General features: G+C 38.3%; 1 protein-coding gene across 2 annotated transcripts in view; it reads left to right on the top strand.

Moving 5' to 3' along the window:
• Positions 1-14,698, top strand: part of Atp2c1 (ATPase secretory pathway Ca2+ transporting 1) — a 139,252-nt gene that overhangs the window by 52,911 nt on the left and 71,643 nt on the right. For both annotated transcript variants that reach the window (XM_017796100.2, XM_008825104.3), the window contains 3 exons: positions 7,417-7,527; positions 10,225-10,341; positions 13,219-13,308. In XM_017796100.2, coding sequence (XP_017651589.1) covers positions 7,417-7,527; positions 10,225-10,341; positions 13,219-13,308 — 318 coding nt within the window. The remainder of the gene's footprint in view (positions 1-7,416; positions 7,528-10,224; positions 10,342-13,218; positions 13,309-14,698) is intronic.

The raw sequence follows: 14,698 nt of genomic DNA, 5'->3' as shown, positions 1-14,698 counted from the left end.
TTTATTTATTTATTTATTTATTTATTTATTTATTTATTTATTTTTGTCTTAGTAGTAAGAACTTTGCAAATGATACCAAGATGATGAAAATATGGTCATACCCTTCTGAAGATCTAGAGTGGGGATGAGGCACATGTATAATTATTATATTATTAATGTTCCCTTAGGGTAGGGACACTAGTATTTGAATACTGTTATATACTAGAGACACTGTGATATATACTTTTTACAAATAGCATGTCTTTTAGTTGACATAACATAGGTATTGTCCCAGTTTTCTACTGAGGAAAAGAACTCAGAAAATAAGCAACTTTTTCTTGGATCACACAGCTGGCAAAATACAAAATTGAAATTATGAACTGAGCATCACGTCTGACTTTGACTATAGCAGTGGTTCTCAGGTGTGGTCCCTGGACCAAGAGCATCAGCATTACCTAATCCTTGTTAGAAATGTATATTTTGAAACTGATCTGTTGATTCAGAATTGCTGAGGATGGGGCCTAATAATTAACCCATGTTTTGTAAAGCCTTCTGATGCCTACTAATAAACATTGAACTGAACTGAAGGATTTCCATTTCTTCCTCTTTTAAAGCTGTAAAACCCTTTTTTTAAATATTGGCTTTTTGTTGAACATGAAATATGTAAAAGCAGAGCCATTGTACTTGAAGTTGAGGTGGAGCCTGGCATCTTGTTCTGTCTTTACACTCTGAGATGTTGGGTTTGATACTTTCATACCATGCTATTGTTCCATGCAGTGGAATGTGGTAAATTTTGGTTATAAGGTGAACTTACAGAACATCACAGCAAAATACTGGCTGCCTTGTTCTCAACCAGAAGATTTAATAAAGGAATTTGGAAGTGGGGGTGGGGGGAGAAATTTGAGAGTTGTTTGTACATCTTTGGGACCAAAATTCATTACTTTTAATGATAATGTATGGGCCTCTTTGTAAATATAATTTACATGTAGGTGTCAAAAGTACACATTTGGGCTGAAGAAATGGCTCATTGGTTAAGCAGTGGCTGCTCTTGCAGAGTTCTCAGGTTTGGTTCTCAACACCTACATGGTGTTGTAACTGCTTGTAACTCCAGCTCTAGGGGATCTGATTCCCTCTTCTGCCTTCTGTGGGCATTGCATGTGGGCACTGCACTATGTATATGCAGGCAGAACACTCATACACATAAAAACATCCAAAAAAAATTAAAGTGCAAATTCTTCCTAGATTGTGCTAATGTATATAAATATGCTCTGTCTCACTTCTAGGTGGAATTGTTTAGCCTTCACTTTTGGCTTTAATCAATGAGTAACCTTTTTTTAAGGCAAAGTCTCATGTAGTCCAGGCTGTCTGTCCTTGAACTCACTGTGTAGCCAAAGATGGCCTTGAACTTCTGGTTTTCCTACTTCCACCTCTGGAGTGCTGAGATTACAAGTGTGCACCACCATGCCTGGTTTTATGTTTCTAAAGAGTGAACCCAGGGCTTCCTATCAACTGAGCCAATATCCTTAGCCCATCAAGCAATTCTTTCTTAAATTGAGTAGGTCTGGTTGATTTCTGTAAATCACCGTGGACCTTAGTTTTTGTTTAGAACTTCTGTCATCTATTGTCTTTTTTTTTTTTTCCCAAGTATGCTTTCCCTTTTTGGGGGGGCGGCGGGGGTCTGTTTTTTGAGACAGGCTCTCCCTGTAGCCCCAGCTGACCTGGAACTTGCTACATAGAACAGGCTGGCCTTGAACTCACAGAGATCCACCTGGTTCTGCCTCCTGAATGCTGGGATTAAAGGCATAATATGCCTTCTTAATATTCATAAAATGGTTTGATTGCTAGGTAGTTGTGCTGGATAGCTTTAGTGTCAACTTGACACACCTGGGTTGAGGGAGCCTCAATCGGGGAATTTCCTCTATTGGACTGGCCTGTGGCCATGTCTGAAGGGCATCTTCTTGATGAGTGATATGGGAGGGCCCAGCCCACTGTGGGTGGTGCCACCCCTGGGCAGGTGGGCCTGTATTGCATAAGAAAGCAGGCTGAGTAGGGGCCAGGGGAGCAAGCCTGTAAGCAGCATTCCTCCATGGCTTGTGCTCCAGCTCCTGCCTCCAAGTTCCTGCCCTGAGTTCCTACCTTGGGCTCCCTGATGAACTGCGTGCAACCTGGGAGATGTAAGACAAATAAACCCTTTCCTCCCCAAGTTGGTACTGGTCAGAGTGTTTTGTCACAGCAATGAAGAACAAACTAAGACAGAAATATCCCCTCAACTCAAATACTTAGCACTGGATGAGCATTAACTGTCAAACTACTTACAAATAAAGTTTGGAAAAATTATGTTGCTAAAAGCTGACCTGAAAAGCTTTGAATAACTTCTAATACCTGTGAAATTTGCAGAGATGAAGCATTTTAATTTTTTGCCATGACTTGATTGTGGCATTACTATGCCACCTTACAGCTATACTTATTGAATAAACAGCCTGATTCTTAACTGTAGATTTTAAGAGTGTTCCCAAACCCAGGGGACACCCGTTCCTCCAGATGTCTCCTGGAACTGTGCTGCTGAGTCAGGTCTCACCCTAAGGATGCATGACCAACTCTCCAGCATCATTTTGGGAAACTGAAAGCTTAGATTCAAGCTTCTCTTATCAGCCGATCTTGCCCTTGCAACCTTAGGCCTAAAACATTTCACACACAAAATGTCAAGCATTGTTCTCAGTCTTCATTGTTTTCAGTCAAGAGGGTACTGCCTTTTAGCACTTTGATTTGTTAATTTTCAAGCAAACCCAAATCCACATTGATTCACTATCTTAGGTGGAGCAGCAACTGGGGAATCAAGATCAGGTGCCCAGATCACAAGCACGTGGCTCAGTGAGTTTGTTGGAGTAGCCTTTTAGTTGCAAGGTTAATTAAAAGTCATGAGTCCAGATTCTGTTCACTTGGTAAGTCATTCTTTTTTTTTTTTTTTTTTTTTTTTTTGGTCTTTTTGAGACAGAGTCTCCCTGTAGCCCCAGCTGTCCTGGAACTCACTATGTAGACCAGGCTGGCCTTGAACTCACAGAGGTCCCCCTGCCTCTGCCTCCTGAGTGCTGGGATTAAAGACGTGCACCACCACACCTGGCTCCAATAAGTCATTCTTACTGTTGATATCTTTTGATAATTTGGGTTACCTTTGCTAATTTCCCTTTTAAGATCAGATTTCTACCCATGTACTGAGGTAATAAATCCCCCTTCCCTCTTTACAACTTCCCTCTCTCTTTATCTTACTTTCATCCGTCTTGTAGGTGATATGCATGATTGAAAGCTGAGACTATAGACAGTGGACTTCTTTCTTTCTTTCTTTTTTTCTTTTTTCTTTTTGGTCCTTTTGAGACAAGGTCTTCCTGTAGCCGCAGCTGGCCTGGATTCGCTAATGGAGACCAAGCTGTCCTTGAACTCACAGAGATCCGCCTGCCTCTGCCTCCGGCGTGCGCCACCATGCCTGGCCGACAGTGGACTTCTTTATAAAACATATGGCAGTTATGTCTCTAAAGTGATTTTACCTTCACCTGAACTTGATTTTTTTTTGACTTTCTGAAACAGGGCTTCCCTGTAGCCCCAGCTGGCCTGGTATTCACTGTATAGACCAGGCTTGCCTTGAACTCAAAGAGATCTGCCTGCCTCTGCCCCTACCACCATGCCTGGCTGAACTTGATGTTTTTTATATTTTATAATTCTCAAAATCAAAACCTAACTAAATCATTCAGACTTTTAAAGATGAAATAACTCATTTAACTCATTTAGAAGATTAAATGTTTGCTTAAGAATAATATACAACTACTGAGCTGTTTTGTGACAGCTATACTTTTTTACCAGTTCTGCCAGAGTACGTGAAGATTCCAGTTCCTCCACATTCTACCCACTGTTGGTTGTCTTTTGGACTTTAACCATCTTAGTAGATACCAAAGTGCTATTTACTTAGGATTTTAATTTGTGTTATAAAATCTCTCATCTGCATTGTTAGTTTTTCCTCTATTAGATCCTTCTGATGAACATATAAACAAACATGCTGCTATTTCATCTTAAGAACAAAACTCTAAAAGATGGTTTTATTTTGGAAAAGTATTCCTTATAAAAAGACATCTGCAAAATACAGAGACCTCTGTAGCAATTCCTTGTTTTTTCTTAAAGTGAAAGAGTGGGTGGCATCCAAGGAACTTTAGCAGCAGGACTTTACAAGCATTGCAGTCAGTTTAGGTAATAGAGCAACAATATGCAAGAAACAAGGTTTCTGCTCATAATTTTTTAAAATTTTATTTTTATTTTATGGGAGTGAGTATATTGCCTGCATGTATATAAGTGGACACATGTCATGCAATGCCCACAGTGGTCAGAAGAAGGTGTCGGATCTCCTAGAACTGAATTTCGGATGGTTGTTAGTCACCATGTGAATCAAACCTGGGTCCTCTGCAAGATCAGCCAGTGCTCTTAGCTGCTGAGCCATCTCCAGCTCCATATAGTTCTCCTATAGATGTAAAAGCACAGCTCTCACTTTAAAAGGGATAAGAGGTTATTCTGCAACCAAATATGAGTAACCATGACCTGGGAACATGGATTCACATTTCCCCAAATACCATGTTGCAGCATGGTAAGAGTTTCACAAAGTTTTTATAGTGGGAGAATAAAGGAAGTCATAAATCAAGGCATTTTTCAAATACTTTGTTGGGAATATCAGATAAGTTATAGAAAAATAGGGAAATCTGTGGTTTCAGGTGCTAGCTGACATTCTGAGCCTTTGGATTGATGAAAGTTATTGGTCTGTTAATTCATTCTAAAAAGATTTCCCCCAGAGTCACAAGGGCTTTAGATCAGAAACAGAGGTGAGCAGTGAATGGCTATTAAGAGACTAAAGAGCACTCTCCAACATTCTAGCTTGCCACTGTCCCTGTAGAATCCTTAACACAGGTATCCTCCCCCACCCCCTGGAAATTCAGTTCACACTGTTACAACTTCAGGGCTACCTCTCTCCTTCATTTAGTTGAAAAGCATGGCCTCTTATTACAAATCACTTATTCCACTACAGTAAATGCATTAAAACATAATTTTGATAACATGTGGTTACCTGTAACATTTTGGAGGGTGGAGACAAATACCTGCAAAAGTAAACATTAAACTTGACAGTAAAACTCAAATGAGACAAAGGTTTTTTTCAGAAAGTACCTGGACTGGCTAGGAGATCATAATGCATTAAATAACAACGGTCTAGGACTTAGTTTGTATGAGAATATGGGATAATGAGGTAGTCTTTACCTGTGTGGTTAACTCCCCATTCTATATATGGACTAAGTTAGCATTGCCAGTATACTACCTTATCCTTAGATCTGCCTGTAATACTAGAGTGAAATCAGGAAACCAGAATGCTAAGAGTATGTATTTATGCAAGGATAAGCAAGCAGCTCACGCAGACTTGTCTACAAAGTTTGCCGTGGGATTTCATGTCCATCCAATTCAAATTATTTCATGCTTCTATATTCCACTTATGTAAAATCCAGTAAATGTCTTAACACATTGACACTTGATTCTGGTTACTCAGAAGTATTTCTTGTGTCAAGGAAACAAGACTAAAGTGTACTTGGTAGGGACTACAGGGTAGAAAACATAATACAGAGATGTACAGATTTAACCAGATCCTCTGCTTACGCCTGTGTAGAAGGCTCCTATTTTATTTGCTGGACCAGATTGCTCTGCCCATCCCCCCTATTCTTTATTGCTAAAGCTGGGCCAGTATTTTTCCTTTTGCAAGGCAGGCAAGGGCCTGTCTAAGAGAGAAGCAGGCACTTGAACACCAACAGAGCCTGCTGTTGTCTGAGGCACAGAGCACCAGTTCACATGCAATGCCAAGTTGCCCTAGGACCAAATCAAACTAAGGTTCAGGAGTTTTAAAGGTTATTAATCTTGTTACTACAATTGTGTTAAACATAATTGATCTTTAAAATTTTTGTTTTATGATTTATAAAGTATCAACAGATTTAGTTCTTGTTGTAAGTCATTACATTTTCTCCAGTATTTAACTTAGAAATGGTTCAGTAAAGTCCTGCCTTAGTTTGTTTCATGAATTTGAAATGAGAACATTTCAGTGGCTCTAAGAAATTCTCAAATTTATTCCCTTTAAATTTCATACTTAGGCGAAACTATTTTAATAAAAAGTAATTTTAAGATTTTGCAGGAGTGTAAGGTAACCTACAATTTTCTCAGAATATTGTTACTAATATCTTATTAAAAGTGGTAATATATTAGGTTTTAACTATTCAGTAATGCCTTTTTTTGGGGGGGGGTCTTTTTCAGACAGGGTCTCCCTGTAGCCTCATCTGGTCTGAACTCACTATGTAGACCAGGATGGCCTTGAACTCACAGAGATCCACCTGCCTCTGCCTCCCGAGTGCTGGGATTAAAGGCGTGCGCCACCACGTCCGGCTATGAAAGGATTTTTATACATACATACAGGCTGGTGTATTGACACTAATAGTTTAGATTCATAAATTATTCTTTTGGTCTATTGCCTTAAAAAAAAAGCATTTTATCCTGAAAGTGTTGATAATCCCAGATTGAAAATATATCATCTGAAAGCTTAAAAACCTGCCTTGTTGGTTAAGAGGCTTGTTTTAGTTTGGGTATTATTTTTATCAGATGAGTGGCTATTTGACAACTGCTGTGCTTTCTTAAAATTTCAGTAATGAGAAGCTTTTGCCTCTCCTCTTCTTTCACACCTTTTGTCTATAAGGAATCTCAGTCTAGGACCAAAGACAAATCTGAATTGGAGATTTATTTCTAGCTTTGTGATAAACACTGTTGATATTTTCTTATAGAATTGTGTCAGACAGCTCAATGGTTACTATATTTCTGTGATGTACTAGGCACCTTCTTAGCCAGTACACTAAACTGCACATCCTCTGCTGGTCTGGTCTCTTTTGCTTTTCAGTTTTCTCCTGGTTTGGGGATTGCTTTTAAAGTTTTCTTGCTGTCTTGGTGTTGTGGAGGAGTAGCCTGGTGTCCTGAAAAGAAAGGAAGTGATCATGGGGAGTAGTTAAAATGGAGAAAGCTGAGCTGGTCTTGCTCCTCGCATTAAACATAATGAGTTTATAGGATTATAATTGTGTGTAGTCATCAGAGTCTGACAGAAAAGGCATCTGTTTTATTTTTGACTCTCATGTTAGCTGAGAAAGAGCATCCTCAAAATGTTTAATGGGAAGATTTTGTGTTATAGCTGATGTTGGCAGTCAAATTTTTGAAATTTGCTTTTAAGAAAAATAACATGATTTCATTAGTACTAGATAATCATTAATCTGAATATGCTTTCCTAAGTGGAAAATAAGTTGCTGTGAATGTTTGGATTTCATTTATTATAGACTACATTATAGTTGTTTAGTATATTTAAATTACTTTGTTTTTATTTCCTAGGTTGCACGTTTTCAAAAAATACCTAATGGTGAAAATGAGACAATGATTCCTGTATTGACGTCAAAGAAAGCAAGTGAACTACCAGTCAGTGAAGTTGCAGGCATTCTCCAAGTAAGTGGTTTGTGAAGCAGAAGGGAGAAGTATCTGATCAGTCATTTAGAATGAGTCTGTGCTGTTGCATAGTGTTTGCTCCAGTGATAGAAATATTGTGTGCTGTTGAGCATAATAGCCACCAGAGAACATGGCTGCATGACCTAGAGTGTGGCTAGTGTAGGGACAAATGGAATTTAACTTAAATGTACTTAAGTAGCTGTATGTGCTAGTGCCACATGCTACTACCACACGCACATATCCATTCAGACAGTACAGCCCAATATCCATAGCATGGCCAGCAACCATTAGCAGTAGGTCAGTTGAGTTAGGGAAAGAATTAATGTAATTAGTAACATAAGTGGTAGAATTTTTTTTTTTTTTAAAAGAAACTGGTTTGCTAAGGTGAAGTGAAAGCTAAGCACAAATTTAGATTTGCAACTCAATGTTAATTGTCTGTGTCCTTTATTGTCTTTCTATTTTTAATTTTTGAAAAGTACAGTAAATTCAAACATGAAGAAAAGAGCATGTTTATCTTTTGGTTATTTTAATTGCTTGTTCAAAAACATTGATCCATTTTTGAGGAATTTTTATTTTGGTGTTTTTATACTTCATTTTAAAACTACTTACTTTAAAACTTAAATATGTTTAAGTTTCATAAGGTTTGATTACTGAACACTTAAAGCTGTTGGCCAGGGAAGCTGTTATTTCTATAATGTTGATAATTTCACTTTTATGATCATTAGAATAGAAAATCATGCTGGTTAGTAAGTGAAGGGTTTAGATAATGTTACTTTATATGGGTACTACCACTTAAGAACAAGTTTATGATAATTTTATTACTTTGAGTAATTTAAGAAGCTCAGACTGGGCTGGAGAGATGGCTCAGTGGCTGAGAGCACTAGCTGCTCTTACAGGGGACACGGGTTCAAGTCCCAGCACCCACATGGCAGCTAACAATTGTCTGTAACTCCAGTTCCAGGGGATCTGACTCTGTCTTCTGACCTTCACAGGCATTGAGTGACACAGGTGCACTTACACAGATGCAGGCAATACACTCATACACAATATAAAAATAATAAATAAAATATTAAAAAAAGAAGCTCAAATTTCTAGTCTGAAATGGCACAATCCAGGGGCAGAAATTAATCCCAGCCTCAAGTTTAATAGGCTCAGAGAACAGGAAGGGCATTTGTGACCCACTGAATATTCTTTTGGGGACAAAATTTTTAGAAAACAACAGTAATATAAACAAACATTAGTGATATTTTGCTTTTTCTGTAAGTATTGTGACTGAGTTTTGCTATTCCTCCTCTAAAAACATGTTATACACTATCTTGTTGCTTCTGTTAGGAAAATAAATTTTATTGATAATTTATATAAAATATCAGTGCACTTTTTTTTTTAAGTTATTATTTTTTGGTCTTTTTTTGAGAGAAGGTCTCCCTGTAGCCCCAGCTGGCCTGGAACTCACTATGTAGACCAGGCTGGCCTCGAACTCATAGAGATCCTCCTGCCTCTGCCTCCCGAGTGTTGGGATCAAAGGTGTGTGCCACCACACCTGGCACCAGTGCACTTTTAAAGAATTAATCTTTGACAATTTCATATATGCGCATAATACATTCTGGTCACACTCATCCCTCTACCTGCTCTTGTCCTCCTCTTACTCCTACCAGTTCTCCCCTTTCTCCCACCAAGTCCCATCCTACTCTGCTGTCTTTTTGTTTTGTTTTTGTTTTTCTTTGTGACCCACTGGGTTTAACCAAGGCTGATCAGATGACTGCGAGTGTGAAGCTGTCCACTGGAACATGAATAACTCTCCAGTGGCTGTATCACTGAAGTCAATTGACTTCCTCTCCTGAAGTAGCCCTTGCCATTACCTCCCCTGGGCAGGGCAGGGCCTCATGAACCCTCCTCATTTTGTGTCTGAAGGTTTATTGACTCAGTATTGTACAGGCCGTATTCTAGGCAGCTGCAGGTATTGTGAGTGCAGTGGTCATGTCATACCCATAAACCCAGTCTCACAGCCTTCCTCTCTTTCGCTTGGCCCTTACATTCTTTTTGCCCCTTTTTTGGTGTTTTCTGAGCCTTGGAGAGGGTGTCTTATTTAATGTTGAGCATACAGCAGTCATGTGTTCTCTGGACCATGACCAACCATTAATGTTTACATTTGCTGCCATTCTTTACCTCTAAACATTTGTTTATACCCTAGCCTATGGGTATAAACAGGTATTCATGAGGCAGTTTCGACATGTCCATTTAGCAAAAACAGAAGTATTGGCTTCACCCCTAGACAATATAGTAATTTTAAATGTATATTTTAACAAATGAAACTACCACTAATAATGTATAGAACTTTGTTTTTGGAGACAGGGTGTTGTCCTATAGCTCAGACTTTGCCCTAAAATTCACTGTATTTCAGGCTGGCTTTGAATTTAGGATAATCCTTGTGCTTCAGCCTCCTGTGTGCTGTACTGCAGGTTTGCGGGACCATGCTTGCTAAGACAGAACATTTTTAAACACTCTAGAAAGCTTCCCCATGTCCCTTTACAGTTAATTCTTATCAGAGTGTGGCTGCAGGGAAGCTTTCTGTGATTATAAGCTAGTATTCAGTGTTACAATGCCTCTGTTAATGTGATATGTAGTATGTACTCTTCTGCTTTCTTCCTTTGTTCTTAGCTAACATTTTCAGTAACTTTTTAATGTGAAATTGAATAGGCTGATCTTCAGAATGGCTTAAACAAATCTGAAGTTAGTCATAGGCGAGCGTTCCATGGCTGGAATGAGTTTGACATCAGTGAAGATGAGCCACTGTGGAAGAAGTATATTTCCCAGGTGAGATGTTTCTGCTTTCATCTTTGCTGTGTAGCTTACATGGGCTTTTGTTGTTGTAATTTACGTGAGATTATTTACAGAGAAACGCAGTCATTTTTCACAATGTTTTTCCCCTAAAAATTTATGTTTATTATGTTTATCACTAGGTTGGAATTCCTGTAATTTTTAGTTTCTGATTATTCATTTGACCTTAGCCAAAAGGCTGATGAAAAGTCATAGTATTTTATAACTTTTTTTTTTGGTCTTTTTGAGACAGGGTCTCCCTGTAGCCCCAGCTGTCCTGGAACTCACTATGTAGACCAGGCTGGCCTTGAACTCACAGAGATCCGCCTGCCTCTGCCTCCCGAGTGCTGAGATTAAAGGCGTGTGCCACCACTCCCGGCTAGTTTATAACTTTTAAAGGACATTTTCTGTTTTGATAAAGCCCTATGATTTCTTTGCAAATGTGGAACTTACACTTTTTAGCTAGAGGAGGCTAGCATTTTTTAAGGTAATCTTGGTCAACGTAGTAAATTAGTAAGTTGAATAATTGAAATCCTTACTGCTAGGGTGTAAATTGCATTGTTTCTTATATGATTTACATGAGCCTCCTTTGGTGATTGATTACCTTGGGAAATCACCCACAGTACATGATGGCTATTTATAATTGTCTTTAGCTTAATCTTTTATCAAAGACTTGTAGTTTTTAAAATTTTGGTAACAGGGCTGGAGAGCTGGTGCAGCCGTTAGAGGCTCAGGCTCACAACCAAAGAGATAAAATTTGCTAGTATAAAAGGTTGGATGGGGCCTGGAGAGATGGCTCAGTGGTATAAGAACACTGTTTTTGCAGAAGACCTTGGTTCGAATCCCAGCACCCACATTGCAGCTAACAGTTGTCTGTAACTCCAGTTCGAGGAGATCCGACAGCCTCTTCTGTCCTCCATGGGTGTTGCACGACACAGGTGCACTTACCTACATACAGGCAATACATTTGCACTTTGCCTTAAAGTATTACATAGTCACTCTGGGTTTATAACCTATATTGATTTGACTTACTGTCTACAATATGATTTCATGTTTTTTCTTTTTTGCTTTTGTTATCCAAGCTAAGATCGCCTTACTCTTGGGATTTTTTTTTTTAGAATTGCAGTGCCTGTAAATATAGTTAAGCATAAACAATAATTAATAGTAAACATCAATTTTTAATCATAAAGTACCACCAGCTGACTCTTCTTTCAGAGACTATTGAGTTTGTTGTTTTGTAACATCTGTCTGGTGCTGTGAAGTGGTATGCTTTATTAACACCATAATACAGCTTTTTTTAGGGTTAAAAAAAAGATCATGGACTCTGCCCTAAAGTGTGATGGTTAGCAGCTAACATTGAAAAGTTTTATGGTCTTTTAGTGTTTTATATTCATGTTCAGTTACCTCAGATTCCTTAATCTAAGGTTCAGTTTTAAGAATCTGGGGCTTAAAAAATGATCAAGTTGCACATAGGTGACAGAAGCTAGAATCATTTGGGTTGTACTTGTTAGCCCTGAACTATATTGCAGCTGTAGTTTTGTTTTGCTAGAGCAATGATTTTTTTTTTTAAGCCCTTTATTCACTGGGATTACTTGGAGAGTGTAGAAGCCGGGCGTGGTGGCCCATGCCTTTAATCCTAGGCAGAGTTGAAGGCTAGTCTGGTCTACATAGTGAGTTCAGGTCAGCTGGGACTGCAGGGAGACCCTGTCTCAAAAAGAAAAAAAAAAAAAAAAAGTTACTGAAACTTGGACCCAGTGCCCAAAGATTCTGATTTATTTGTTCTGGTGTGAACTTTGACATCGATACTGGTTCTGAGTTGTGCTGTGAATCAGGATTGGAACCAGTAGGCCAGGAAGTGAGCTGCAAAGTGGGTGGGGAGTGGTGGCATCTACCCAGAGTGTGGGACTCTGCTGGGGTTGATTGTAGCCCAGAAAGTGATGCCCCACTTGAGCTTAGGAAGAGATTCTGGCATCTGAGCAGCAAGGAGTAGGATGTCCACCTGGAAGAGTCATTTAAGTGCTCCTTGATTGGATTGGTAGTATTTTCATTTCTTTAGATCGTATTTCTTCTGCCAGATAGATACCAGGAAAACCTGCCTTGAGGTAAACCTTGGTTTTTCCTTGGCGAGGCTCTTAATGCATGTTCCTTTTTGTCTCTGGGCTTATTCTGGTAGTGTATGGTCAAGAACAGAAGTGTAATCTTTGTTAATTTACTTACTTGGAATGTCTGACTCTTACAATTAGGTGTTCTGACTGAAGTTTAATCTGAATTTTGAAGGAGGGTGGAGGCCTGACAGGATTTTATACTATATCCCAGACTGTCTTTGAACTTGTGGCAGTTCTACCACAGCCTCCCAAATGGTGGAATCACAAGTGTGTACTACTGAATCAGGTTTTAATCTCAGAATTTAGGTTAAAAGCCATTTCCACTTTTTCTAGCCTCAGAAATTCAGACACTTATATCTGTTAAATTAATACATTGCTGTTACAAACCAACCATGGTGGTGCATGCCTGTAATCCCAACACTAGAGGGCTGAAGCAAGAGGGTCATGAATTTGAGGCTAGCCTGAACTACATAAAAACATTGAACAAAAATTGATACACTGTGACAGGTACACTTATACTATAAAAAATTAGCAAAATATTTTTGAAATATTAATATTTAATTTTCTTTTTCTGAAAAGGATCTCTTAGGTAGCTCTTAAACATGATTAAGTACAAGCCCTGCTATTTTGTTACTTGAAAATAAATCAGATATATACTCTTGTAATTTTCTAATGATGTCTCTTCTTTTTTAAGTCTTTACTGAGATCAAACAGAACTGTCATATGTCATTGTGTTGAATTGCTGTTTCATTTTTTTTTAAACTTTTAGTTTAAAAATCCCCTTATTATGCTGCTTCTGGCCTCTGCAGTCATCAGTGTTTTAATGCACCAGTTTGATGATGCCGTCAGTATCACTGTGGTAAGAAAAAGTATACATATTGTTTATATTTTTTTCAATATGTTAGTTAATTGTATAAATTAGAATTGTTTTTTACTTTGGAAAGTAAAACGATTTCAGATGAGTCTCTTTTGCTCCCTCCCACCCTCCCTCCCTCCCTCCCTCCGTCCATCCATCCAAATCCACTTAGTTGTCAGAGCTTTATTTTGTTCTGTTTGAGATGGGGTTCTCACTGTGTTACTCAGGCTGATCTTGATGTCCTGGGCCCATGTGTCCTGTTACCTTAGCTTCCCATATAGCTGAAACTACAGGCATATGTTGTCACACCCAGCAGTTGTAGTAATCATGAGTATTTTCAAAGATATGTGATGGGCAACCATGAAGATTATTTAACAATATTTAATCTCACAGAAATTTTATAATTTTCTATTTAAATTTATAATTTTTGTTGCTTTTCATTTGAAAATATTTTGCACCCATAAGCTGATATTTGATCAGGGAGTATGTGTGATCAAAGCTATATTAATAATACTGATTTTTTCTTATTGCTGTAGACTTTTTGTATTAGTTGGCACAAAAATAATGATGTGTAAAACTGTTAGAGACTTAATACAATTGAAAGTAATGACTTTCAATGGTATTAACAGTCAGTTGTTTTCTTTCATTGTTTCTGTTTAGGTAATTATAGCAGCTGGGTGTGGAAGTACATGCCACTAATCCCAGCTGTGTTACTTGGGAGGTGGTGGCAGGTGGATAGCAAGTTTCAGGCCATCCTGGGCAGCATAGTGAGTGCCCCTCCCCTTTTTTTAATGTGTGGGATGTGTTCTTCATAGAGGACTAAAATTCTGACCCTGGAGTATGTGCCTATTTGGAAATCTGTGTAGTGAAACGGGAAGCAAGTAGACATTGCAATAGTGTGGCTCTGTGAAGGAGGGGGTTGTTAGGACGTGAGCCAGCTGTTACTTGAAAGAATAATGTTGCTAGTGATAAAGATTTAGGCTTTCTAGTAGTAATGATAGTTGGGGTAAATTTTTATGTACTACATGAACTTTATTTAGATGGCTTCCATGTGTTTAAGACTATTCTAATGACATTATTAGTGTCAACCAACATTTTTTAAAACTCTTAATGTGTCAGGTTTGAATAACAAAGTGAGCCAATATTTTCCAGATGAATGATATATGAGATAATCAACTCATCAGTTATAAAAGGTGGATTTAAAATGCAAAGTAGCAAACCAGTGGATTTTATGCCAGACTATGAAAAGTTCATTGATACAGTTTTACTTTCTCTATTGCTAACTACTTTTAGTAACACTTGTTGAATTTTAGTGTAGTAGCTAAGAATATAATCACCTGGGAAAGTTATTATTTATTCCTTCCTTTTCCAACTGTGTTTTGTGTGAGGCTTG

This window comes from Nannospalax galili, unplaced genomic scaffold (assembly GCF_000622305.1).
Source record: "Nannospalax galili isolate Female #2095 unplaced genomic scaffold, S.galili_v1.0 scaffold369, whole genome shotgun sequence".
NCBI classification, from domain to species: domain Eukaryota; kingdom Metazoa; phylum Chordata; class Mammalia; order Rodentia; family Spalacidae; genus Nannospalax; species Nannospalax galili.
Note: the sequence above shows the minus strand (reverse complement) of the source record. Positions and strands in the feature narration are given on the sequence as shown.